At 40.4% G+C, this 27,828-nt stretch overlaps 1 protein-coding gene across 4 annotated transcripts; it reads left to right on the top strand.

Annotated features, from left to right (window-relative positions):
- Positions 1-27,759, top strand: dgkab (diacylglycerol kinase, alpha b). Of its 4 annotated transcripts, XR_014601180.1 has the most exons (25): positions 1-127; positions 2,241-2,364; positions 4,783-4,859; positions 5,429-5,585; positions 5,739-5,813; positions 6,427-6,476; positions 7,006-7,080; positions 7,548-7,664; positions 8,333-8,450; positions 9,124-9,212; positions 11,430-11,540; positions 12,273-12,371; positions 12,495-12,566; positions 13,673-13,746; positions 14,552-14,626; positions 14,742-14,827; positions 15,264-15,353; positions 15,950-16,110; positions 16,253-16,317; positions 17,228-17,318; positions 17,789-17,975; positions 21,264-21,384; positions 21,854-21,914; positions 24,643-24,881; positions 24,913-27,758. XR_014601180.1 is itself a non-coding variant. In XM_084062805.1 (24 exons), the coding sequence occupies exons 2-24, from the start codon at positions 2,292-2,294 to the stop codon at positions 24,721-24,723; spliced, it is 2,205 nt and encodes a 734-aa protein (XP_083918931.1). In that variant the 5' UTR covers positions 1-127; positions 2,241-2,291; the 3' UTR covers positions 24,724-27,759. The 4 variants fall into 4 exon arrangements, 3 of the variants coding, with proteins under 3 accessions (XP_083918931.1, XP_083918933.1, XP_083918932.1); XM_084062805.1 differs by having other exon boundaries at positions 24,643-27,759; XM_084062807.1 differs by lacking the exon at positions 1-127 and adding an exon at positions 2,039-2,093 and having other exon boundaries at positions 24,643-27,759.
- The last annotated feature ends 69 nt before the right edge of the window (positions 27,760-27,828 follow it).

Raw genomic sequence — 27,828 nt, 5'->3', positions numbered from 1 at the left:
GTTCACACTCACAGTAGGCGGTAGGCCTACTAGCTGGCGACAAGACGGCAACATGTCTAATTGATGCCCTCGCACTTTGAGATCAGATCACCTCTGCTTCAATCTAACTGAGCGGTCCCTACTCAAGGTAAGGTGTTTTCAATTCAGCTCATATTCACGCGAGATTCATGGACTCACAGTTTTCTCCCTGCCTTTTGATGTTGATTGTCTGTCTGTCTAGTGTCTACCTGTCGATTGTAACCATATCTCTATGATTGTAAATGGATCCACGTGAATTGAACAATCTTGCTTGTTCAGTTAGACACACAACTGTACCATGGGTTTGCAACTACTATATAGCAGCATAATCCTGTCTGATGGATGCCAGATTAAAATAAATGTTTTAATATAAGGCAGGCTTTAATTGTTGATTTTTTTTAAATTCATCTGCTGTGTTATAATAAGATGGATTAAACAGGTGCGATATTGAAATGGGCTTGTCAAAAACTAAGTTTGTTACCTTTTGGTTTAATTTAATTTGCCAATGTCTGCACAAAAGTAAAACAACATATTTTAGTAGCCTAGTCTGTTTAGCAGGAGGCAGGAGCTCCCAGCTTCATTTTAGGGGAAAGGACACACCTTGGCCTTTGGTGTTGTACATCTTTGAGTGGACAAATCAAAGGCTGAGTGCCAAGGCAGAAAGGCCATCAAATAACGATTAAATCCACTGAAATATTTTAAAAGAATTGAATTGTCTAAATTTAATTTAATTTAATAATAATAATAATAATTATTATAATTATACATGATAGAATAATTATCTGACTATCAGTGAAATACATAGAAAAGCTGATTATTTCACCAAATAATTTACAGGTAAAATTACCAATATTTCTAGAAACATCTGAGCCAAAAGCTCACACTGTTGTATGAACATGGTGCATGGTGAGTAAAAGGGGGAGTTAACCACTTAAACCCTATGTATGGTTGACCGGAGTCCCTCAGGGCTCTATAGACCCCTTAACAGACGACGTCACACTGGCTGCACGCAGCCAGTATGCGCGCAACGAAACCCATTATATCAGGTCTCGTTAGGACGCGTCTCACTAGCCAACACACACAAGAGGGGGTTGGGGTGTGCTGAAACCAGTGCACCCCGAAACAGGTTGGGAATTGATTGCGTGAAACAATCACCTGTGCGTCCAGGCTCAATGTTAGTAAACAAATAATTGGTCTATACTAAGGTATTTTCTGTTTCCTGTTATTGTGGGGAAAACTTTCGCTGAAAATAGCCGATCGACAAGCTCCAAGTACCAAAGTACCAATACTGCAATATAGAAATACTCCGTTACAAGTAAAAGTCCAGAATTAAAAATTTACTTGAGTAAAAGTACAAAAGTATTGGCATTAAAAAGTACTTAAAGTACCAAAAGTAAAAGTACTAAAATATTTGAAAATAGCAGATCTACAAGCTCACAAGGCGTCGCGAAGTACTGAAAATGGGAAATGCTCAAGTAAAGTACAAATACCTCAAAATAAAGTACTTAAGTAAATGTACTTAGTTACTTTCCACCACTGTACAAAGGTGGACAAGAACTTAGTTTGCGTCCGTTTATGTGCTCAAAGAGTGACTTTGAGAGCTGTTTCAGTGTACAATGTAAGTCAATGAGGAGCATATTTTGAATTATTAATTTCTAATCACTGGAGCAATTGTTTTTGATTTCTTGTCCACCTTTGGAGTTACATCATGGCAAGGTAACTACACAACCCAAACCTCTACCAAAGTGTTCTTGCCCTTTAAGTTGTTAAGAATTCAGAATCTGAACAAAAGACACTGTGGTGATTAACAACTGTGTTGACAAAGAGGAGGAAGTGGTTAGTGTGGACAGGGTATTAATGCCACTGTGGCCTCAGGGCATGTACTTTTTTGAGGGGCAGAAGGCCACACCTAGCCTGGTAAAGCCCCTGATTTCCAGAGGGAGGGGCTTTACCAGGCTAGTCCACACCCTCCACTAGGATAAGAGTCCAGACAAGAGGGAGCGCTTGAACTTAGAACACAACTTTGTGAAACAACTGAAGCCACATGTGGAAATGTAGGTAGCCTATATTAAGAGGTGTGTATTGTGCAACTCTCTGGGAATGGAGACAGACCTGTTTACTTGATGTCACAGTCAGTTATTATCACGGGGGTCATCAAGGTTGTTAAGCAACCTGTTATTGGTCTTTGTCTTATTTTAACACTTTTCTCACATTTGCTTTAGCGTCACATCTTTGCCTTCTCTTCTGGCTGAGAGAGATCGCCGGTCACCACCATGACATCGTCTGGGGACACGGATGGCTCTCTTACTCCTGTGGATTTTATCCAGCTTCAGCAGTACATGGAATGTAAGTGTCACCTTATCGTCGGGCTGGGTGATATGGCTTCAAATCAATATCACGATTATTTCAAACTTTTGCTTCTATTATTACTAGTATGTTTTATGTTTATGTTTATTAAAGGATCCCTATCAGAGTCACATGAATGAGCCTCTAGTCTCCCTGGGGTCCTGAACAAAGCAAATACAATACAAATGTACAACTAAAAATACAAAAAAAAAAGATGTACAAATAATAGTAAAATAAAAAAATAAAATAAACAATAAAAAGGAATACAAAAAGATAAATCAACATTTTAAAATCAAATCCAACAGTCCAGTCAAATTAAACAAATACATAAATAACTGTTACATACTTGACAAGTTACTTGCAAGGTATCTCTTGATGTGTTTTTTCAAAGAAATGTTGTTATTATGGATAAGATGTATTTGGGCAGAGCATTCCAAAGTTCTATTGACATATAAACTGCTCAAAAAAAGTTCGGAAACTTAACTTCGGTCAATTATATCTCCCCTTTAATAATACCAATTGGTATTGTGTTTTATATCATTTTTATCGTTGATTAGTCACCTTTACAACGAGGTACAGCTTGTAAGGATCGTGCATTTGTGGATTGAGCAACACAGCTAAACGTGTGGGTAGCGCCTCCAAAAAATGTGCCAAAATCACCCAATATGCTTCTGTTGGTAATCACTCTTGTTTTGAGCAACCTGTCAGCACACACTGCTGAGAGGTGTGTGCCAGTAGTCACAGGTGTGTGACTGCCTCACAGGTGAGTGACTGGCACCTGAACATGGGTTCTGCAACTTTGTTGAGTTTGTACTCCAAGCAGCAACACTGCCCCCATGGAAAGATGCCACGTTTGTCCCTTCAGGATAAGGCCCGTGCAATAGGGCAAGTGAAGCTGGTGTTCCGTTATGCAGAGTGACAGCATTATTTGGTGTTAGCCCTGGTACCATTTCCAAACTTAGGACCAAGTTCTGTGAGACAGGTGAAGTCAACAAGGAAGACAACATCCCAAGACCCCTTGCTTCACTGAGGAACCATAGATTTACAGGCAAGATTTGCACAACGGTACCAAAGACAGATGTCAACGTTGCAGGGTCCATGCTCAGGTGCCAGTCACACACCTGCCTGCTAATGGTACCAGGGCTGACAACAGGGCTGACATCAAATAATGCGTAATCTGCGTAACGGAACACCAGCTTCACTTGCCCTATTGCACGGGCCTTATCCTGAAGGGACAAACGTGGCATCTTTCCATGGGGGCAGTGTTGCTGCTTGGAGCATACATAAACTCAACAAAGTTGCAGAACCCATGTTCAGGTGCCAGTCACTCACCTGTGAGGCAGTCACACACCTGTGACTACTGGCACACACCTCTCAGCAGGTGTGTGCTGGCAGGTTGCTCAAAACAAGAGCGATTACCAACAGAAGCATATTGGGTGATTTTGGCAATTTTTTTGGAGGCGCTACCCACACGTTTAGCTGTGTTGCTCATTCCAAGAATGCACGATCCTTACAAGCTGTACCTCGTTGTAAAGGTGACTAATCAACGATAAAAATGATATAAAACACAATACCAATTGGTATTATCAAAGGGGAGATATAATTGACCGAAGTTAAGTTTCCGAACTTTTTTTGAGCAGTTTTTATATACCAGTGAGTTTTAGAAAATTTGTTTTTGGGGCTGTTTTTGTTCTTAAGTTACCAGAAGCTGCTCCTCTCGTGTTGTACCCATATTCAGTTGTCAGTCATGTGTACTGTAACTGTTTAGCCAAGCTAGACGGCTTATTGGTGCTCATAATGTTCCGCAGTAGCATTAGAAGACTCACAGATAATATCTGTTCAACCATTAGTCATGCCAGATGTTCAGGCATATAGCTTATACTTGTCCTGTATGAACATCCTAGTGCCAGACGAGCCGCTTTATTCTGAGCAACCTGTACTTTTTTCAAATCAGATTTTGTAACTGGCGACCAGATTACATGGCAATATTGGATATAGTATTCTTGCCCAACATGTGTCTAGATCCAAGTACAATGGCCTTTGTCTTAGAAATATTATATAATATAGAAATAAGTTTTTTAGCCATCTTCAAAATATTTGCTCACCAATAGCTTTCTTCACCAATGTGTTCATGTGTGTTCATGTCAGAAGAGATTTAAGAAACAAGAAAAAATAAAATAAAATTCTTGATTATTCGATTAACCTACATGAGCTAGATTAAGTCAGTTTATTGGTGTTAAATACAGTTTCTATATATTTTTGGTTAATTACCGAGCCCTACCTTATCAACACCAACAGCATAAGCCATGCAGTGGGATCAGCCACTTTGTCTGGCTTAATTGTTGGGCTCAATTGCAACATTGAGTCGTCATTCTGCTCATTTAATGTAATAACACATTGAATGTTGTTCCTGTATAGATAGCAGCCTGAGAGTGAAAGATGTGATGAAGGAGTTTAACACCGGCGGCCAGCTGACACAGCATAGATTTGGAGAGGTACAGTATACTGTAGTCAAGGAGGTGTGTGTGTGTGTGTGTGTGTGTGTGTGTGTGTGTGTGTGTGTGTGTGTGTGTGTGTGTGTGTGTGTGTGTGTGTGTGTGTGTGTGTGTGTGTGTGTGTGTGTGTGTGTGTGTGTGTGTGTGTGTGTGTGTGTGTGTGTGTGTGTGTGTGTGTGTTTATGCCGTGGCTCTGTAGAAGGCTATCCATCTATAAGAGCGAGGGTCTGTTGTGTGTCCGGAGCTAATCTCCCAACCACTGCACAGATCAGCGCCACATTTATATATATATTTTTCACAGGTTTTATATATATATATATATTCAATATTTAACTGTAATTTCATAATGGAAGTGAATGGGGCTCGGATAGGGCTGAAACTTTGCCCAAATGTAGAGTCATAATGTGTATACCATAGGTGACTGACGTCACAGGATGACCACAGTCTGAGATTTCTTTATTGTTTACTTTTATTTTGGACAAAGTAGCCTATGTTGCAAATATCTCCCTATTTTTCTGCTTTTACATTATTTTCTGTCTTTTTCCCGTTCCTGTTGGTCCCAACAACAGCGCATGGACGCAGAGGGGTTCTGTCTCTTCCTGAAGACCTACCTAGAGGTGGCTGACTTCCCCGCTGACTTCTGCCAGCGTCTGTACCGCTACTTCCAGAGCGTAGAGCAGGAGGGCCCTGCCAGTGCTGCCACTCTGGCTAAAGGTGTACCAGTTGGCAAGTCCAGGTTCTTTTGCTATTGAAAAACTATTTTAAACTTTACCTAAACTGTACCAATTTCACAATCCTGCAAACAGTAATATACTGTATAGCCAGTTTGGTAAAAAAAAAAAAAAACGTACCAGCAACTGTCATGTTTGATTCTTTCAGGTGGGATTGTTCTCCGTGATGTGAGCTGTTACTTCTCTGTACTGGAGGAAGGCCAGCCTCGAGACAAGCTAGAATGTAAGTCTTATCTATCAAATGTATCTACGTACCAATTCTGCAAAATGTCTGTTCTATGATTGGGTTATTTTATACATTCTTGACCACATGAGCCCTTATTGAAGCCCTGTGAAGAATTATTTCAAAACCAGTGTCACATCACGATGCATTGGGGCTATTTTTTGCTATTCGTTATATGACGAAGTATATGTGGTTAACTGAGTGGTACTGTGTTGAATGTAGGGTTGAGAATACCTCAGAGAGTACCTGAGAGTGTACAAATGGAACCAAATGGACCTGTGAGGGTCCATTTGGTTCCATTTGTACACTCAGGTACTCTCAGGTTATGGTGGTCCTTGAAATTCAAACGTTTGAGAACCACCGGTATTGTAATTGTATAGCAGACGTGATGAAGTCCACATAACCAGCTCTGACAGTGTGATAAAACCGGTTCCGGAAAGGGTTCCAAAATGTGATGGAACCGATTCCGGTTCCTCAATGTTGGGTCCGGTTCCTCCGGGTTCCGGATCCCAACCCTAATTGAATGATGTCTTGATGATCGGAGAACTTGAGACTGAGAACGTAATGAGAAAATGGCTGTACCACGGACATGATGATTATTTTGTGATTTCAGTTACTTTCAAGCTTTATGACAAAGATGGCAACGGACACCTTGACAGCACTGTAAGTGATGGCCGTTGGCCTAATAATACATTTATGAATCTGTACTATGTGTCAGACTGGTGTATGTACATGTATGCATTAATGTTGCAGTTTTATTTCAGATACTCAAGTAATGCCTACTTTTCCTAAGTTGTCAGGGACAATGTACAGGATGGAGCAGAATTATTCTATGTTGCAATATAGGCCTTATTATCATGATATAATGATGATCACAGTACAATGTACTGCTTATGAATTCTGGACAAAATCAGTCATTTGACACAAAATTTGACACAACGTTTTCTAAAAGAAAGTAATCCATGAACGCAGAGACAGAATCACTGATATAGCAACATGGGGACAACGGTTGAGGGCTTGTTACCGGAAGGTTTCCGGTTCGATTCCCCAGACCGGCAGGAAAAACTGGTTGGGGAAGTGAATGGCCATAGTAGTAAGAGTAATAGTGTATGACCTTAACTAGGAAATGAACTTTTATGTGGAATGCTCTATGAATGTAAACACTAATGTTACTTTTCTTTGTCTTGATCAGGAGGTGGATCGCATTATCAACCAGATGATGCATGCTGCAGACTATCTGGGCTGGGATGTCACTGAACTCAGACCAGTACGAACAGCCTTTTTTACGCCTTGTTTTTACATAGTTATGCCATTGTTATTTCTTATGCCTATATTGTTGTGCGATACGGGCATGAAGTAAGCCTACATTTTTAGTTTGTGTGATACGGGCATGAAGTGTGTACCTGAAATTAGGTTTTAAATATGTTACTGAGGAGTTATTTAGGTGCAAAATGTAAAATGTGTTGGTTTTGATTCCTCAACATTATGTATCATTAAAAAAATGCAGAAAATGTGCTCATTTAGAACGCCCCAAAGAGCATGAGGAACATATATAGAATGTTAATTTAACCCTGAAAGTGTACAAATGCACACCATCTATCTTACAAATGGATACATTAACATTGAGGATTTTAATGTGCATGTATGAAGTACCTAAAAAAGGTCACAAAAAGGGAGTGAAAGTCGCTGTTATAATTGCATAATTAATGATTTGTTTTTGTTTCTATTGGACAGGTGCTAAAGGACATGATGATAAAGATGGACGTGGATAGCAGCGGGACCGTTACCCTGGAGGAATGGCTGAAGGGAGGGATGAACAACGTTCCTCTACTCGTGCTGCTCGGACTCAAGGTCAGAGAAACAAGTGCATAATTACGTAGGCCTACGTACATGCACATTAACGTGCAGTGGTGGAAGAAGTACTCACATTATTTACTTAAGTACAAGTATCAATACCCACAATGTAGTTATTAAGTAAAAGTCCGGCATTCAAAATGTACTTGAGTAAAAGTACAAAAGTATAGGCATCAACATTATAATCAAAGTATCAAAAGTAAAGGTACTCATTACGCGGAATGTCCCATTTCACAAGTTTTCAAATAAATGTATAAAAATACTTTGAAAATAGACGATGTACAAGCTCACAACGCATCGCAAATCGACGCGTTGTGAGCTTGTAGATTGTAGAATTTCCAATAGCCGAGGTATATATAGGGCTGAAGAAGTTAATCTATGTTTTATAATAATCATCAAAATCAACAAAGAATGTTATGAATGTTATCAAATAGTTTTCAAATAATTGTAGTGGAGTAAAAAGTACAATGTTCGCCTCTGTGATGTAATGGAGTAGAAGTAAAACTTGGAAATACTCCATTAAAGTAAAAGAAAAAAAGAAAAATGTGTACTTAAGTACAGTACCTGAGTAAAAGTACTTAAAGTTACTTTCCACCACTGTTAACGCGTTATTACTGCTTTCCTTTGATGACATTCTGATGTCTCCCCCCTTCCCCCCCACACAGATGACAGAGAGGGACGGGCTGCACATTTGGAGGATGAAGCATTTCAATAAGCCCACCTATTGTGACGTTTGTCAGAACATGCTGCTGGGGCTGGGGAAGCAGGGCCTCTGCTGTACTTGTAAGATCATCTGACTGCCACTAGGGGGCGACCATGTACTCCATGGTCAACAGTGCCCAGAACATCTCTGTATATACAGTAGGCTACACAGTACTGTACATGCCCCCAGTCTGCATTGATTGTCAACTAATATCATAGCTGTTGTCTGCTATTACTTCACAAACCATGAAAAAAGGCTGACTGACTGACAGACAGACAGACAGACAGACAGACAGACAGACAGACAGACAGACAGACAGACAGACTGACAGGCACGCACGCACGCACACACACACACACACACACACACACACACACACACACACACACACACACACACACACACACACACACACACACACACACACACACACACACACACACATAGCCGTCTCAAGGCACAGCAAGTTGAGCATAAACAGAGATTTAATCTTTGAGCAGCAAGCAAAGGGTAATGCCATTACTACGATACAGCCCGAAAGCGTTTTTTTTATTAAATAAAAGTTTGATTTACCAGTAGGCTTGTAGGATTTTTTTAACACACTCAGACACACACACACACACGCACACACACACACACACACACGCACACGCACATGCACACGCACACACCTTTCTTGTGTTACTGTAAATGTGTGTTAAATGTGAAATTGCTGCTACAATACATACATATATCATTGTTCATTCTGTACAGGCTGTAAGTATACTGTCCATAGCCAGTGTGCCAACAAGAACCCTGAACCATGTGCTCGAACCTTCGTCAAATCCAAAAAGGAGATTGGGGTAAGATGAACAATCTGTCACTGTACATTCTGGGATAGCTCATGTTGATGTATGTGTTAACCTTGCTCACTGGAAGGTCGCTCTGGATAAAGAGCGTCTGCTAAATGGCTAAATTGTAGTTGTACATTTTTCTAATGCATATTTTCCTTTATATTACAATGAACAATAGAGATAGCACAAGTATATTTGCATTCTGATTTTTATTTTATTTTATTCATGTCAGTTCTGTCCAAACACTCACAATTATGACACAAAGTACACAGTCCACACATGTGCACCAGGGTGCATTAGAGAGCATTAGCCTGAATCCAGAGTAATCCATCAGCGTTTTTAAGTGCAGGTTATTACCCTTACTGACCACTCAGTACCTCGCCTATACTGTGTATAAATACAAATCGCAAAAGTGTTCATTTATCCATCTATAACTCTGAGAATAACGAAACGGACCCTTTGGTTACATCGGTACCCTCTCAGAGATAAATGAACACTGAGAATTTTAGTGCGTAAATCTTGGGGATTGAAATGGCAGAGGAGGGTAAAGGGTATACACAGTCCATTAATGTCCTCAATTTTGGGTTTTGGGGGTTGTGTAGTCGCTTTAGCTGCCTGAGGAATTGTTTTAGTACAGTACGCATCTACTATGGAGAGGTCAGGGCTGCACTCTACTGTTCGTTAGACCAAAAGTCAAAATGTAATGTAATCCCAGCATCAGTGTTGATTTTGACAGCAAATGTTGATTTAGTTTTAGTCATAGTCTTTTGAATAAAATTCAACTGAGTTTTAGTCATACTTTAGTTATATGAAATGTTTTAGTTGACTAAATACCATAAGATTTTAGTCGACTAAATCTACAGTTGATTTAGCCGACTAAAATGTATTTTGGCGGGCGGTGATGGCGTCGTAATGCCTGATTTTACACTTATTCGCATGCTGAAAATAGCCGATCTACAAGCTCACAACGCGTTGTGCTGCGACGAGTTCTGAGCTTGTAGATCTGCTATTTTCAGAGCGCAGCACCCGAGCGCAACCAAACATAAAATGACTTGTCTTAGTTCTACTGGATCTCAACTCCACTCGTCCCTGTTAGTCCCTGTTATAGTCTAGTTTTTATTTGTTGACGAAATTGTCAATATATTTGGTCTTATTTTTTGTCATCATAACTTAGTTTTTATTTAGTTTTCATTAGTGAAAAAAGGTAGTCGACGAGCATTTTTCGTCATAGTTTTAGTCGATGAAATCAACACTTCCCAGCATCCCAGATTGTAATCTAGAGATTGTATTAAAATCACGGTGGTGGTTGGTTTGGCTTCGAAAGCTATGAGTGAGCAGAAGGCAACGCACAGAAATTGGGCATGTTAATTAAGTAACTGTGTGTGTGTGAGCATGTTTTTTTTGTTAGGTTAAAGCTATATATTGTGATAATAATCGTTGTTATAGACCGTTTGGACCAGTAACACGGTCTCTCCAGTTCTTTAGTAAACAGAATTATTATTTTTTCGGTCGGGATACCAATTTTATCCAATCAGGAGAGAAAACCCCACAAAGATCATTTATCAGCTTCAACTTTAGTGTCCCAGTTCCAATATTGTCACTTTCATTTTCACTTATTTATCCTGTATCCTTTATGAGTTCTCTCTCCTGATTGGACCACAATAGAAACATGCCATCATGGCAACACATTTTTTTTTTTTTTTTTTTTTTTGCTTTATAAATAAGTTACAGGAGTTCTTACTGTATATGGTGTGTGTGATATGAAATTTGAGCTTACCCTAATCACAATAATCCCCGCATATATCGGTATCGGTTGATATCGGTATCGGTAATTAAGAGTTGGACAATATCGGTATATCGGTTATCGGTAAAAAAGCCAATATCGGACAACCCTATTTGCAAAGTATTGAATCAATCAAATTGGATGAAATTGGTATTCTGACCAAAAAAATAATAATTCTGTTTACTAAAAGCCAGAGAGACCCCTGTTACTGAACAAACATATAGCAATGATTGCTATTGGAATATATAGCTATTTAACAATTATTTTAACAAAGAAATATCAAGTTTTGGAGGAATGATGATGCAAAGCTAAAATATGATCAGAAGATACTGTTGCTTTCTCATGTTTGTGTTCATGCAGTTTAGATCTCTATCATGTCCTTCTGGCTAAGCCTATTCATCTGTTTCTCTGTTTCTCTGTTTCTGTGTCTCCATGCGTCACAGGCACCATTTCATGGCTGGATGCATGCTGATTGCAACGCCAACAAGTGTAATGTGTGCAACAAGAAGATCAAGGTTTTAGCAGGGAAGCATTGTGTATGGTGCCATCAGATGGTGAGGATGGGGTTTGTTTATACTTGCATGTGTGAGTGAGTGAGTGAGTGGGTGGGTGTGTGAGTGAGTGGGTGGGTGGGTGAGTGGGTGGGTGGGTGGGTGGGTGAGTGAGTGAGTGAGTGGGTGGGTGGGTTGGTTGGTAGGTACATAGGTGGCTGAGTGGCTGAGTGAGTGGGTGGGTGGGCGAGTGAGTGAGCGAGCGAGTGGATGGGTGGGTGAGTGGCTGAGTGAGTGAATGAGTGAGTGAGTGGGTGGCTGGTTTGGTTGGTTGGTAGGTACATAGGTGGCTGAGTGGCTGAGTGAGTGGGTGGGTGGGCTGAGTGGCTGAGTGAGTGGGTGGGTGGGCGGGCGGGCGAGTGAGTGAGTGAGTGAGTGAGTGAGTGAGTGAGTGGGTGGGTGGGTGGGTGGGTGGGTGGGTGGGTGAGTGAGTGATGGACTGTGGAGTATGAATGTAATGTAAATGTGTTATCCCCCCCCCCATATACATACATACATACATATCAAAAACCACCTAAGTGGAAAAAGCGGCACTCCAAAATAAATACTGCAAGACAGTGGCTCAGTTTCTCATGTTATTGATTTGTTTTTTTTTAATCGTTTTTTTATTTGAGTTGTATATATAGCTGAGCACTCACTGCCTAAACTAAGAAGGCATCCAGAGGAAGCGCACTGGTTTTTCTTTCTAATACATACATACATACTAAGTCTATTAACTTTGTCTCTCTCCTATAGCGTCACAATGACTGCATTTCCTCTGGTTTATCATCGTGTGACTGTGGCTTACTGAGAGATCACATACTCCCTCCATGGGCTATATATGCCGTCTCAAAGGTAAACCAAACCAAAAGCCTTTCTCCGCTGTCAAATGATGTCACACTGATTGAAGGCATTGCGGTGCTTTTATCTGCGAGTCACAAGCTGTGTGCCTCTTGTTTCACTGTGTGTTAAATCCAGGAGAACAGTGAGCCAGGTTCACCAGAGGATACAAGCCTGTTGGATGTCACCCCTGATGGACACATTCTGCAGGTTTGTGGTGGTCTCTCTCTCTCTCTCTCTCTCTCTCTCTCTCTCTCTCTCTCTCTCTCTCTCTCTCTCTGCCATGGAGACAGACACTATCCCACAACTTCATATTATGGATGTCCGATATTATCGGCCTCCCGATATTATCGGCCGATATTAGCATAAAAATGTAATAGAATATCGGTATCGGTTTTATATTTTCTTTTGAATTTCTTTAATAAGTTACAGGAGTTCTTACTGTATGGTGTGTGTGATATGAAATGTGAGCTTACCATAATCACAGTAATCCTTAATCATATTCCATCATATTCAAGGGCTTTTGGAGAGAAATGAGACAGACACAAAGAGACTTGGTGTAGACAGAATAAAGGGATCCAAGTACAGAGGTCCAGGTTACTAAGTCTAGAAGGTTTTTTAGTTTCCAAATAAGCAACAATTCCCTATTTAAGAGACGGTTGGCAACCCTCTCTGGAACAGAATGCAATATTTCCCTACTTTATGCAGTATTTTTTTCTTCTAAATCGTTGATTGTTTGAATGTACACAGCCAGACACCTTCATGTGGATGGGGTGATCGTGTGTGTGTGTGTGTGTGTGTGTGTGTGTGTGTGTGTGTGTGTGTGCGCGTGCGCGTGTGCGTGTGCGTGCGTGTCTCTGAGGGTGTACAAATGGGACAAAACGGTTTGGTCATATCTTTTGAAGGAAACCAGCTCATTCAAATTATTGACCTTGCATGTCCTTCATGCAAATGTATCAATGTCTGCAACTCACTTGACTAGGGGGGGATGGTTACGCTCATGGAAAAGTTGTTATGGATTGTTTTTGCTATACAATTATTGAACATTGGTCAATAACGTAGCCCATTCAAAAGAATTTTGTTCTTCAAAATCAAATTTATATTTTCTATATTTAATAAGACATGACATTTATAATTGTTTCATACAGATATGCAACATGAATAATACATATTGAGTGAAAATACTGAGGATGTTTTTTTTTTCAGCTGTTACAGTAATGTAAACTGTAAAATATGCCTCCATCAAATACCGCAATTTGAACTTGAACGAATGACATTTCATTCATTCAACCAACCAACCGTATATTTCTCTTCAGATTGTTCCAGTGCCAGACACACATCCGCTGCTGGTGTTTGTAAACCCAAAGAGTGGAGGAAACCAGGGTCAGAGGTAATTGATTGATTGATTGATTGATTGATTGATTGACGTCTTTATTGATCATTAAGTAAAATAACATGTCTCATTTGTAACAGACATCGTCTGACCCACCATAATCAACAGTATAATGCAAAAAAAAGCCGACAGCTTGTTCCCATTGCCGTCTCTTAGTATGAGGTGTGTATATGATGACAACACGTGCTGTTAGGTGCATGCAAGTTCATGATGTGAGCAAGTCTCTTGAGTGAATGCGTGGGTGTACCTGCCACTCAAAGTGTGTGTGTGTGTGTGTGTGTGTGTGTGTGTGTGTGGGGCGGGGGGTTTCAGCGTTGCCGTAGTGTAGATAATATCAGGAATATTGAGATATGATATTTCCATGTCTGCTTTTAAAGATTACGTTGTATGTTTTTTTTTTTTTGCAGAAGTGGGCTACACTTTAGTGCAGGGCAGGGGTGTAAACGGTTAATTGCTCATCTAACTAATCTAATCGATTTAATACAATAATCTATTAATAATTGATTCCTATTTTGGGCATGTGATTATAGGCGAAGAAAAAAATCTTTTAAATAGTGAAAATAGCCGGTCTACAAACTCACAACACGTCGCAACGCGCTGCGGGCTCGTAGATCTGCTATTCTCTGTATTTTTGCACAACACCGTTATTAAAAATATAAAGTATAAAATATATTTTGAAAAAACACACTCCTCGATTATACAATTAATCAAAAAGTAATCGATAGAATAAACACTAAGAAAATAATGGATAGTTGCCGGCCAATACTTCATCGGTAACATTTGCTGTCTGTGTGTCTAACAGAGTGCTAAGGAAGTTCCACTTCTTACTGAACCCACGACAAGTCTACAATCTGTCCAATGGAGGTCCTGCACCAGGGTATTTCATTTATTCATTTATTTTACTTCTTATTTAACTGCTAGTTTAAGTAAATATAGAGTTGAATTTAGCTTCACCCACGCTAAAACGTATTAATGTATACTTGTTATTCCAGACTGCACTTTTTTCGCAACCTACATGAATACAGAATCTTGGTGTGTGGAGGCGATGGCACTGTTGGTTGGATTCTGGATGCCATAGGTAACAGTATGCTCCTGCTTACAGTATTGCATGAAAAATACTACTGAGATCAGCGTGCAAACTCTTATTTCATCTGAAAGATTTATTTAAAGGGATAGTTCACCCCCAAAATGACTGTTTTTCTATCGATTAGTCACCCCATGGAGACTTGAATTCATGGATATTTTGTTGTTTTTGTCGCATTCCTAAACCAATAATTTGATGACCGGCAGCGGTTCCGGTATGAGACACAACGAGTCTCCTTTGTGTCGCCTACCGGAACCGCTGCCTACCGGTCCGCTGGTCATCAAATTATTGGCTTAGGAATGCGACAAAAACAAATAAAATATCCATGAATTCAAGTCTCCGTGGGGTGACTAATCGATCGAAAAAAGTATTTTTTTGTGTGAACTATCCCTTTAATGTATTTCCCATGTATTATTACACCACGTTTCAGACAAAGCAGAACTGGGTGTGCGTCCTCCAGTGGCGGTGCTTCCTCTGGGCACAGGGAATGACCTGGCCCGCTGTCTGCGCTGGGGAGGAGGTAAAGGCACATTCAGTTGGTGGAAGAAGCACTCACTTTTATTTTACTTAAGTAAAAGTATCAATACTACAACAAACAAAAAAACAAAAGTACTCATTATGCAGAAATGTCATGTCTTCAAAATGTATAAAATCAGTTGAAAATAGCAGATCTACAAGCTCATAGCGCGTCGCATCGCGACGCATTGTGAGCTTGTAAATGTACTTAGTTACTTGACACCACTGGGCTCATTTTATGCTTTGGCAAAAAGTTGTTGAGCGTCATGTCATACATACCACACTGTCTCATCGAATAGATACACATCCGCAAGCTCAGATAAGCCTCCAGTGCGTTGCGTCATGATGCCTGTGAGATTGTAGATCTGCTATTTTTGTCATAAAAATGTGTGAAAGAATTTGACAATAAGGACATGCCCTGGGAAGCCAGGTTGAAAGTGGTTAATTGGTCACAATAATTATATGAATAGAATGAAATGAATTTTCTTATATTATTGTTTGAATGAATTTTCTCATTTTTTTCTTTTGTTCCATTTTTCTCTCCTTTCCAATTGGCATCCCCCCCTCTGTGTTCTTGTGTATCCCTGTCCTGTTGTGTAGGATATGAGGGCTCAGACTTGAGGGAGATCCTGAAGGAGGTTGAATCCAGTGAGTTGGTGCCTATGGACCGCTGGAGCATCCAGGTGATACCACTGGACCCTGAGGAGAAAGGAGACCAAGTGCCCAATGAGATCATCAACAACTACTTCTCTATCGGAGTGGTGAGTCTGTACATATGATAATAATGATACTAATAAATATTAAAAAGACTAGAAACATCTAATCTAACCCTTTACTTGAAACTAACTGCTTATGTTGTGCAAATGTCATCTGGTTAATGCATGTTAATGTGCCCTTTGACAGGATGCTTTGATTGCCCACCGCTTTCACTCTATGAGAGAGAAACACCCCCAGAGGTTCAATAACAGGTGAGAGTGATTTCAAAGCTCAGTGGCCTTGTGGTTAGAGTGTCCGCCCTGAGATTGGGAGGTCGGAGTTTAATCTCCGGCCGGGTCATACCAAAGACTACAAAGAAATGGGACCCAATGCCTCCTTGCTTCAGTGCTTGGCACTCGGCATCACGGGTTGGATTGGGGATAAGCCCCTGCGACATACTAGCGTCATGTCCAGGAGGTGTACGTGTACGTCAAGCTGCCTCACGCTATAGAAACAGGAGGCTCCTGCGGGCCTCATGGTTCGGCAAGGCTCGCTTACTTACTTACTATGGTTGGTTACGACAACTCTTTCACGAACAATGCTGACAGATATGTCTAGCAATAAAATGCAATAAAAACTAAACTTTTAGTCTGTTTTTCTTATTTCTTTTTTCTTGTTTCTTATTTCTTATTTCTTATTTCTAACTAATCTAACTAATCTAATCGATTTAATACAATAATCTATTAATAATTGATTCCTATTTTGGGCATGTGATTATAGGCGAAGAAAAAAATCTTTTAAATAGTGAAAATAGCCGGTCTACAAGCTCACAACACGTCGCAACGCGCTGCGGGCTCGTAGATCTGCTATTCTCTGTATTTTTGCACAACACCGTTATTAAAAATATAAAGTATAAAATATATTTTGAAAAAACACACTCCTCGATTATACAATTAATCAAAAAGTAATCGATAGAATAAACACTAAGAAAATAATGGATAGTTGCCGGCCAATACTTCATCGGTAACATTTGCTGTCTGTGTGTCTAACAGAGTGCTAAGGAAGTTCCACTTCTTACTGAACCCACGACAAGTCTACAATCTGTCCAATGGATTATTTCTTATTTCTTATTTCTTGTTTCTTGTTTCTTGTTTCTTGTTTCTTATTTCTTATTTATTTTAGAATGAAGAACAAACTTTGGTATTTTGAGTTTGCCACTTCTGAGACCATCTCCTCCTCTTGCAAGAAGCTGAAGGAGTGTCTCACCATTGAGGTGAACCATGTAGACTCGCAGATTCTATATATATATACATAAATACAGTGTATAATATATCATATATATATTAAGGGTGTCACAATTGCAGACTGGACGCTACAATGCAATACCACCAGCGGTTTCTCTCTCGTCAACTCGTCTGTCGGCTCCATTTTTCCCCGTCGGAAGCATGCTTGCGAGGAATGCGCAAGCATTCCGTGTACCCGGACGTGCGCATGCACGGGAGTAACATAATGAAATAACGCGAGAATCGCGATACAGCTTGTAATTTTGATACGCTGTATTGAACGTCAATTTTGATTCATTTCAGATACGTATCAAGTATCGTGACACCCCTAATATATATATATATATATATATAATATGTTTAATTTAATAAAAATCTACCTTCACAAGAATTCAGATCTTGTAGAGTTTTGTTACTCAGTCTACTAATACAGTATGCGTATATATTTTGACCCCCCCAGTGCTGTGGTAAACCTGTAGACCTGAGTGCTGTGTCTCTGGAGGCCATAGCTGTCCTCAACATACCCAGCATGCACGGTGGCTCCAACCTCTGGGGTGAAGCAAAGAAGCCAGACAGGTCAAGTGTGTCAGAGGAAACGTCTTCTGAGGTTACAACTGACCCTGAGCTTCTTAAGACGACCTCACAAGGTGAGCCATTTTATTTTTTGCTTTAATCATTACATAATGTCTAGTGAGTTCATTCTCCATCGTATATACATGTGTACTGTAGCTGAGAATCATTCTAAAATCAGTGAATCTCAAACTTTTTCATTTCATAGAGTTAAGTATGCATTAGACCACAGACCCCAATACTGTAACTCTGAGGGAGTACAAATGGAACCAAATGGACCTGGGGGACCCCACTTTGTAAATATTATTATGTAAAAAAAATAAAAAAGAACAACAAAAAAAGTCCAAATCCAGGGGACAAGGGCTCAAACCTTTTACGAAGAAGGAAAATTACGTTACTATATATCAGCAGAAGAGTGGTTTCCTGTTCCATTTCGATGTGAGACTTTATCTCAAACATGATAAAGCATTTGCTGCTGACTGTGTTTTCGACACAAACATGAAACGTCTTTTTGATTTACTTCCTAATGAATGCTGTATACTGTGTATAGCAGTGGTTTTCAACCCTTTTCATATGAAAGTCCATTATTTATTCAGCATTTGAGCCACTTTATTCAGCCATTTGATAAGATTTAGACTCTCAGACCCAAGACTTGGATACGATTTTGTCCACAATTCCATGCTGTATTGTTGGTACCATAGGAGAGATAATAGCCAAACGTTGATCAAAATAACAATTCTTAAATTAAGTAATGCAGATGTTTAACAATAATTTAACTCTTGAGAGCGTAAAATGAAACCAAATGGACCCGTAAGGGTCCATTTGGTTTCATTTTACGCTCTCAATAGTTAAAGATCTGTAAGGGTCCATTTGGTTACCAACTCTCCCTCATTTAGCTGGGGACCAGCTGGAACCCCCTCAAGGACCACTGGTGGTCCCCGGACCACTGGTTGAGAACCACTGGTGTATAGGGTTGAAATATTTTCTTTTTTCAAATTACAGTACATGTAATGTATGAACTATATAACCCATTATAAAATATTGTTTGTTCTTAGTGCTTTGTTTTCCCTTCTTTCTCCCTTCGGTTACTCTCATTACTCGATGCCACAGCCCTCCTCCCTTGCTGTTTTTGACATTTTGGTGTCAAGCCGTTTTGAAAACGTTAAAGGGAAGTTTAGCAGATTTTTTTTTTAAACCTAATGTTACCAAGTGGGATTGTGACCAAGTGGGATTGTGTATAGGCATTTTAGTCAGTGGAAAACCATTTAAATGTCATAGATCGACCAGGAGGCAGGCTTGCAGGTAAAATAATATAATTTATTCCAGGCGTGGACAACAATAGGAAATAACAAAAGAAATAAACAACTCAAAACTCAACAGAACATAAATAACAGAGAGGTACGGTATCAACCTCTCCCCATGGCAGCCCACACTCTACTGAGCAGCTCTCCCTTATATAGTCTAACAGACCCCACCCATGGCTACAATCAACCAACCCCGTGCATTCAAAATCCACCCAAGCTGCTCCCCATGTAGCATTAATCAGCTCCTCAGGCTTCAAGGCAGCTTCCCCTTTACAGCATCTGATAAACAGATAAACACAGGTATATTAGATTCCATGTCACAGCAGAATGTGCACCTTCTGTGGGACTGAGAATCTACAAGTTATATACAATACAGCATAATATACAATGACTGTGTAACATTAGTACATTAATCAAGCTGCTCTACCTAAATCCCATTATTCTTATGTGTGGTGATCATTCTCAAGTGTCCTGGAGTGCTAGCACCTATAACCCCCCTAAACAGAACAGTTGAGTAATCCCATGATTTGACTGTCTGAAAGAATTATTATTACTAATATTAAGTTACACTTTAGTCATCTCAGTGGGGAATTTAATCTGCATATATAACCCATATTCTAACTGGAGCTGACTGGTCCAGCTCTAGCACCAGTACCACTGCCAGGGCAGTTAGAACTGCTTAGAACTCTCCTGACGGTGCCAAACAGACCCGTTGAACCTGGAAAGACATACTGTAGTAATTTTTGACACTCGTTAATCATGCCAGTATGTCATCACGTTGTTCACGTATTGTGTGTTCTACGTTGGAACCACCACTTATACTGCAGTGGTTCTAAAAGTGGGATTCAGTGAAATGTGGAAGTGTACACCCGATGATGGGAAATTAATTGACGTCATGGGTTTACTGTAGGAGCTTCCGCATTTTTTCATGGGAAATACACAGAAGTCATGGGGCATTTTTCCTCACACTACTACACGAGATATACTGTACATCGTCGCTGACGGGTGGAAACCTTGTATGTCCGAAACCGTTATTTATTTATTTTTTAAGATTTATTTTTGGGCTTTTATGCCTTTATGGACAGGTCAGTAGGCTGACAGGAAATGGGGAGAGACATGCAACAAAGACTCAAGGACTCGAACCCACGACACGTTGTCAGGCTACTCTGAGCCTATAGGTGCCTGGACCGCTACGCCAGCAGCCCAGGCCCCGAAACCATTACTTTCTAGGAAAAAAATTAAATAAGAACCTGTGTGTTCCAATAAATCCAATGTAGCTAATATTTGTTTTTGGAATCGTGACCCCAAGAATCGGAATCGAATCGTGAGATAGCAGATGATTCACAGCCCTAATCACAACACATTGTGAGTTTGTAGATCGGCTATATTTTACTACTTTTGTGTGACACTGTTGTATGACTAAGTAGGGCATTAATTCACAAATAAAAAAAAAACCTTAAAAGTTCAAATATGGGGGCCACGGTGGCGCAGTCGGTAGTGCTGTCGCCTCACAGCTAGAAGGTCCTGGGTTCGATTGTGGGGACGCTGTGGGCGCTTCTCCTCCGCGTCATCAGTGCCCATACCCTAGGTGGGGTTGGCGAAAGGGCTTACTCTGTGTGGAATTTGCATGTTCTCCCCGTGTCTCCTAGGGTAGTTAATACCCTCACAAAAACATGCAGTAATCCTGGTCGCTATACCGCCTCCCCCATGACAGCCAGGGCGCCTGATGGAGGAGAAGGGAACTGGTTGGAATAACGTGTTCCTTCCACACGCTACGTCCTACCGGGGAAACTCCCCCCTGTCAGGTGACATGAAGGTCAGTTGGCTCTCATGCATTGAAGGAAGCATGAGCTTGGCCCTGGCCTCCCTAGGCTGTGGGGAACTAGTGTAGAGCTGTTGTAGGGCTGGTGTAGGGCTGGTACAGATGATAGGGTCTCCACACATCGTAATAATGGGATATAGGTTAAAAATAGGTGAAATTTCCCTTTAAACAGCAAATATCTGTTGTATTTGCGTCATTGTTTCAAACCCTTGTTGCACACATTTGTTCTGTTTCTCCAGATATAAGCGACAAGCGTCTGGAGGTGGTGGGGCTGGAATCGGCCATAGAGATGGGTCAGATATACACCGGACTGAAGAGTGCAGGACGCAGACTGGCACAGACCTCTCAGATTACCATCAGGTTCAGGAAACACCCACACACACACACACACACACACACACACACACACACACACACACACACACACACACACACACACACACTTCTTTGCCATTTTTATCCCTAACCCTAAGGTGACCCGCGACTAAGTTTAAATCAGGCATACCTCTAGTCTAACCCTAACCCCTTATAAACCTGTAACATCTGATACTTAACCCTAACTTCAACCTGAATCTGCTACTAATTGTAACCTAAAAATTGTCCTTACAATGTCCATTTCTCAAATTCGACTATACTCGTTCGGACATTTGGCCCTCATAAGTATGGCAATACAAGTACACACACACACACACACACACACACACACACACACACACACACACACACACACACACACACACACACACACACACACACACACACACACACACACACACACACACACAATGTTAAATGGTAGGGTTGACTCTCTGCTTGTCTCCATGTGTAGGACACACAAAGCGCTGCCCATGCAGATTGACGGGGAACCCTGGATGCAACCCGCCTGCACGGTAAGAGTTATTTTAGTGACAAAGCACGTTTAGCAAGCCCGTCCAATCAGAATCGTTCTGTGTGACAACCAATGTTAACAGTCCAAGTACAAGAACCGTTATTAACGCCATCCAATCAGTATAAATCGCTACGTCTCCGGTCAGAATGCTGTTTATGAATCTTTTATTATGCCAAACTGAACTGGTGTTTATACTTGAGGTGGGTGTACAGTATGGTGCAGCAGTGGTTCTCAAACTTTTCAGGCCACGACCCCCCAAAATAATCATATTTGAACCGGGGACCCCCCACCCTGAGGCACTTGGAATTGTAGGCATTTCTTAACTCGGTTCCACAGATAAATATTGTGAAAATAGCAAGCTCTACTACAAGCAGGTGTTGTGAGCTTGCAGATCGTCTATTTTCACAATGTTTGCCTCTTTCTTACGTAGGCCTAATATTTGACAATTTGGCCAATTTGGTATTAAAAAGGTCTTATATTTTTACTTTAGAAATGTGCAGATAACCTTTATACACTTATACTGTGTGCTGGTTTGTTTACTGTTGAGTGAGAAAACAATGTTGCACATTAAGCTGGCACTAGGTGTCACATGGACGGAGCACATCAGAAATGTGGTCCTCTACGGGGACCTACCATGGGTCGCAAAGTCAGAGAGAGAAGGATGAGGCTGGCAGAGAACCACTACGTCAGTCACCCGGAACTATAGAGGCAAGCAAACTGACACTAAGGGAGCCAACCCGCAGGGCAAAGCCAGGAAAGGCAAGAAAAATGATACAGCGTGGACACTGGGCCAGCGTAGACACTGGGTGACTGGTCAGCCAGGGACCTGCATGTCCAGGGACCTGGTCCAGGGACCTGGTCCAGCTCTAGGGTCAGTACCTGTGCCTAGGCGGACCCGTTGAACTTGAAATACTAAGATTCATTTTGACACTCGTTAATCTTGCCACGGTGCCATCACGTGGTTCATGTATCGTGTGTGTGTGTGTGTGTAACAGGGTGGCTCACACAGCCTCAGCCTGATGAGCTAAAACCCTAATATCTCCCCCGGGTTATAGGGGAATTCCCCTTTAGGCTAGTGTTAAGATGTTGGCTTTTCACGCGGGAGACTTGGGTTCGAATCCCGGGCATTACATGTGCAATGATGGGACTATGACGTCTTTATTGATAATAAACACATGTAAAATGCATATATTGTCACAGCATTATCAAAACAATATTTCCATTCCACTTTATACCTGAGGTGTGTATGGTACAGTATGGTCTTTGATCTTTCATCTCAAGCTTACATTAAGATGAATGGTCCATTCATTCTCAAGTGTCCTTGAGTAGCATCTCTAACGCCTAAAACAGCCAGTGGGCACTAGGGACATCTGGGCACCTCGTAAAATTGTCTATTTTGTCCAAAATGTTAAACATTTTATATTTGAACAATGGTCTTAAGTAAAGTATACATGATTAGAACATGCTTAAACATTCGACAATTAAGGTCTAATATTTCTACAATTGCTACAAATTGCTACAAAACCTGTACAGCCAGTAATTTTCGGGCATAAACAAGAAGTTGAAGGATAACATTAAGTCTGATATTGATATACTATTAGTCTGTTTATGTTCACATCATGTATACTGTACATTACTTAAGAACATTTTTTTACATTTTAGACAAAATAGGCAATTTTACATCGAGGTGCCCAGATGTCCCTAGGGCCCACCTATCCTGTATCCAAGTAATCTCATGAACCACGTAGTAGTGCAGTGGTTCTCAAAGTGGGTTCTAGGAATTTCATCGGGGCAATAAAAGCCATGCCTGCCGACTTTGGCCCCTGAGTTTGGCCTTCTGCCCTTAAAAAAAGTACATGCCCTCCTGAGGACACATTGGCCTTGCGCCGCCCACACTGGCCCAGTGTCCACGCTGTATAATTTTTCTTGCCTTTCCTGGCTTTGCCCTGTGTTGGCTCCCTTAGTGTCAGTTTGCTTGCCTCTATAGTTCCGGGTGCCTGACGTAGTGGTTCTCTGCCAGCCTCATCCTTCTCTCTCTGACTTTGTGACCCATGGTAGGTCCCCGTAGAGGACCACATTTCTGATGTGCTCCGTCCATGTGACACCTAGTGCCATTCGTAGCATTCTTGTTTACAAGGATAGCCTATGGGAGTGTCCTCCTAACTCTGCCTCTCAGCACCTCTGGTGCTACCGTTGCTATAACTGCTGGAGCAGGCGTCCCAGTGTGTGCATGACTTGGCACTTATAGTTGTAGTATCAAAGAGAGGCGCTGGGACAGAAACATGTTGTGACTGGCACTTAGACTTATTTCCATTTATAGACTTCAACTGACCTTGAGCTACTCATCCTGCAGAAGTGACTATTGACCGTTGAAAGAGGGGGTTGTTAACCCTGGCATCCCTATTTTGGGCGTGTCATTATAATATAATGACATGCCCAAAATAGTAAAAATGTGCCTAAATAACTAGAATAGCCAATCTTTGTAAAATGGCTATTTTTGTTGTTTCTTGTACAGTATGTTTCGTTATTTTTGTATGCTTCACTATTTGTTCAATGCTATTTGTCATAGGACTTACTGTAAGTTGTTAAATATATTATATTAATTCATTTTTCTTTCTTTTTATTCTTTTTATTCTTCATGCCAATTAAGTTTTATTTTCACACAATTTGTCCTGAGATTGTTTCATAACACCTTCATTAGACATTTATAGTTTTTAATTTTTTCATAGATCCACATAACCCACAAGAATCAAGCCAACATGCTCATGGCTGCACCAACCAAATCATCTGGCTTCTTTCACCTCAAGTAGAGCTACTGGGATCCAGCAGTAAGACGCTACCTTCCTGTCTGTTGAGGAACACTGGCCAAGACAATGATGTACACTTATTCATGTTATCCTATTTTTAAATTAAAGAGACATCAAGCTCTGTCTTGAGTCAAAACCAAAACAATTGTATTGCTCAGTGTGTAATAGTCCTACAGTATAGTATTTTGAAAGGTTGTACAATGTATTTATTTTACATATAATCTCGTTCAAACTATTTCATAACATCATAGCACGTGACCACCCTGACAAACTGAGGTTGGTATACGAACAACAATATGGCCCACAACTGTTATGAATATTGTGGCGTTCAGTGCTAGCAAATGAAAACTAGTTCCTTGTGCAATGCACCTTGCTTAAGCTGGGTCCTTATAGGAGCATATAGGAACAACTGCAAAACACTAATTTTGAACTCCTGAACCAAGCCATCGAGGTGACATTGTTTGCCAACTCAATAGGTATACTGTATCTAACCAAGTGTTGTCTGTGTCTCTGTTTGTATCTGAGTTTAAATAGCAAATGCTTTGGTTGCCAATTGTTTTTTCCACTCATATTAATGAGCATTAGATACTGTATATTCTGTATGTATGATTTGTATTGTGACATCTTTTCATGTGATACATTTAAGTGCATTCAACATTCTCATTGCTAGTTCAGACACAAAAAAAGATATTTGACTATAGTGACATACATTGGTTAATTATGGGGTCACTGGCTCTGACTCATCAGTGTAATGCGTGAAAAATACATGTGTTAAGTGCCGAAGACAGCGATCTACCGTACAGTAGCTGCAAGCTCCAGCTTGTAGATAATTTATCATAAGCAAAGGTCAGTTCATCATCATCATCATAATCTTTATTTAAGCTCGGAGCACAGTTGAGGGGCAGCCCCTCACTTTCAATGTAGCCGAGATACATTATTACAGAACACAATACTCAACAGGTAGAGTCATTCATTCATTTTATTTATTTATTGGTGAGACATAGGCGGTACAAAGAAATGAGGGTTATTCATCATTGTTAACATAATCACCATGATTCTTTTTTACTTTTATGGGACAAAACAAAACACAGACAAGACTGAACGTGACCAAACAAAACAGGAAAACAAAAACAAACAACATTCATTCATATACAGCAATAATCAAAAGACATGAATCAGAAGTTACCAAACCCAACATGATAAAAGACTAAAGTGAAGTGGAGCTAACAGGTTGAGCAAGAGCAAAGGTGGCATAATGTTAGCAGCCGGAATTAAAGTATGAGTTTAGAGTTTAAATAGGCCGCCCTATTACTGTCACAGACCTGTGACACATAGATAGGTAGATAATAGATACCTTTATTATCCCACGGGGGGGAATTCAGTCGCCCAGAGGCGGCACAGCAATTAAGGCTACAGAGTTACAGGTTAAGATTAAGGAAAAGAAAAAAGTTGTGTACAGCAATACAAGGCAAAAAGAAAAACAAAATGAAGCATCAACAATAGGCCTACAGAGCAACGGTAAAACTGGGGTAAAAAAAATGTATAAAGTGTCCATTTCAGTCAGGGCTTCATAAGTGTCTCACTGCATCTCGTAAAAAAATAAAATAATAATAATTACCAGTGCAAAGTCGATCAAAAAAAGTGTCCATTCGGTCTGTGCAAAAGCGTGAGAAGTGAAAGTGTTCACAAGAGAACCCCACCCTAGGAATTTTATTATAGGTCAGAAGAACCCTTGAAACGTCATTTATTTATTTTAGTTAAGGACACATGACTCAGTGAGAACTATGGAGTATGGAGTCACTTACCGTAAGTAAGTGTTTGCCTCAACTTGCTAACTTTACAAGTTAAACTGGCTCTACTGTCAACTGTCAGTTCACCTTGTTACGCAACAACAGTATAGCCTAATGTGTCGTGGTTTAATGAAAGCCAATCTAATTGATTTCGATCCAACTGTAACCCTTTTTTTTTTACTATCCCATAAAAAGTTATGGAAACTATATTTACATTCTTCATAGTCAGATGATATTTTCAAAATATTATTTTGAAACTATCAGCTGACTATGAAGACTGTAAATAACATGCTTTTGACACGTGGCACGTATGGTAGTTTATAATCTGACTTTGCGGTTACATGCAGCTGTGTCCTAAAAGTGTTGAGTAGCACCGTGTGGGTCTCCCATCAGTGTTCCTTTCAGTTGACCCGTGCAGTCTTTCCAAAGAATTAAAGCAAAGAATGACTGTCTTCAGGCCTGGAAGGCTGTTAGTGAGCTGTTAGTAAATATTATAAACACAATATTCTGGGGAGGCATTTTTACCTCTAGGTGGTAACAATAGTATCATGCATATCAACTTTAGCTCGTTTCTCACATAAGAGCCATATTTAATGCAGGACCTAATCATATTCTGCGCTCATCTTGCTAGGTTCCTGAAAATAACCAGTAAATAAATACATAGAAACCCCTCAGATCAACATGTTCATGGGAAACTTGGGTTCACGTGTGGCAATTTATGTACTTACATTTATCCAGTCCATTACATCTCAATTTCCTGATAAATTGGAGGTAAAGACAGACAGAATCAGTTTAGTTGTGTATAAGGCCCTCCATTTTGCTGATGCTTATAAGTTTGGATAATGGACATTGCGATCCTTTCTTGGGTCTATACTGTATGTACTTTACTGTACATACGTCAGACCCATGTTGTTATTATTAGCATAGCATCTCCTTTCACTGTCATGTGATGACTATCCAGCTGTGATGTACTGTACGTCTCTCACTTCAACCAGATGAACATTCTGTATCATTCATTTTGTGTCTTCAGTTCCACAGATGTCTTTCTCCTAGCCAGCCTTCAACCACCAGTCATCTGTGTTTTACAGTTGCTAGTTTTAACATGCAGGGTTAGTTTACAGCTTTTGGTATTGTAGGGGTGGGTGGCCTTTCTTTTGTTTCGGTATCCATTTGTTTATGTGTGAAGTTAGGTAAGAACTACTGTTTGGTACAGGTAAGCATAGGATTTTGTTTTGAGTTTGATTTTATGTACAAGGGCCCACCCTGAGTTAATTTACCCATGTTTTAAACGTTGGTTAATAAATCACTGTATTTTGGA

Source organism: Gymnoscopelus microlampas (assembly GCF_963454915.1).
Source record: "Gymnoscopelus microlampas genome assembly, chromosome: 7".
Taxonomy (NCBI): domain Eukaryota; kingdom Metazoa; phylum Chordata; class Actinopteri; order Myctophiformes; family Myctophidae; genus Gymnoscopelus; species Gymnoscopelus microlampas.
The sequence above is the reverse complement of the archived record's forward strand: the minus strand, read 5'-3'. Positions and strand labels throughout refer to the sequence as shown.

What these genes read in the sequence shown, in the direction of transcription:
- dgkab (XM_084062805.1), top strand. Translation starts at nt 2,292, where the DNA reads ATGACATCGTCTGGGGACACGGATGGCTCTCTTACTCCTGTGGATTTT. An exon ending in CTATATATGCCGTCTCAAAG is followed by an intron (nt 12,372 to 12,494) that starts GTAAACCAAACC and finishes TGTTAAATCCAG; the next exon opens with GAGAACAGTGAGCCAGGTTC. An exon ending in CTGATGGACACATTCTGCAG is followed by an intron (nt 12,567 to 13,672) that starts GTTTGTGGTGGT and finishes ATTTCTCTTCAG; the next exon opens with ATTGTTCCAGTGCCAGACAC.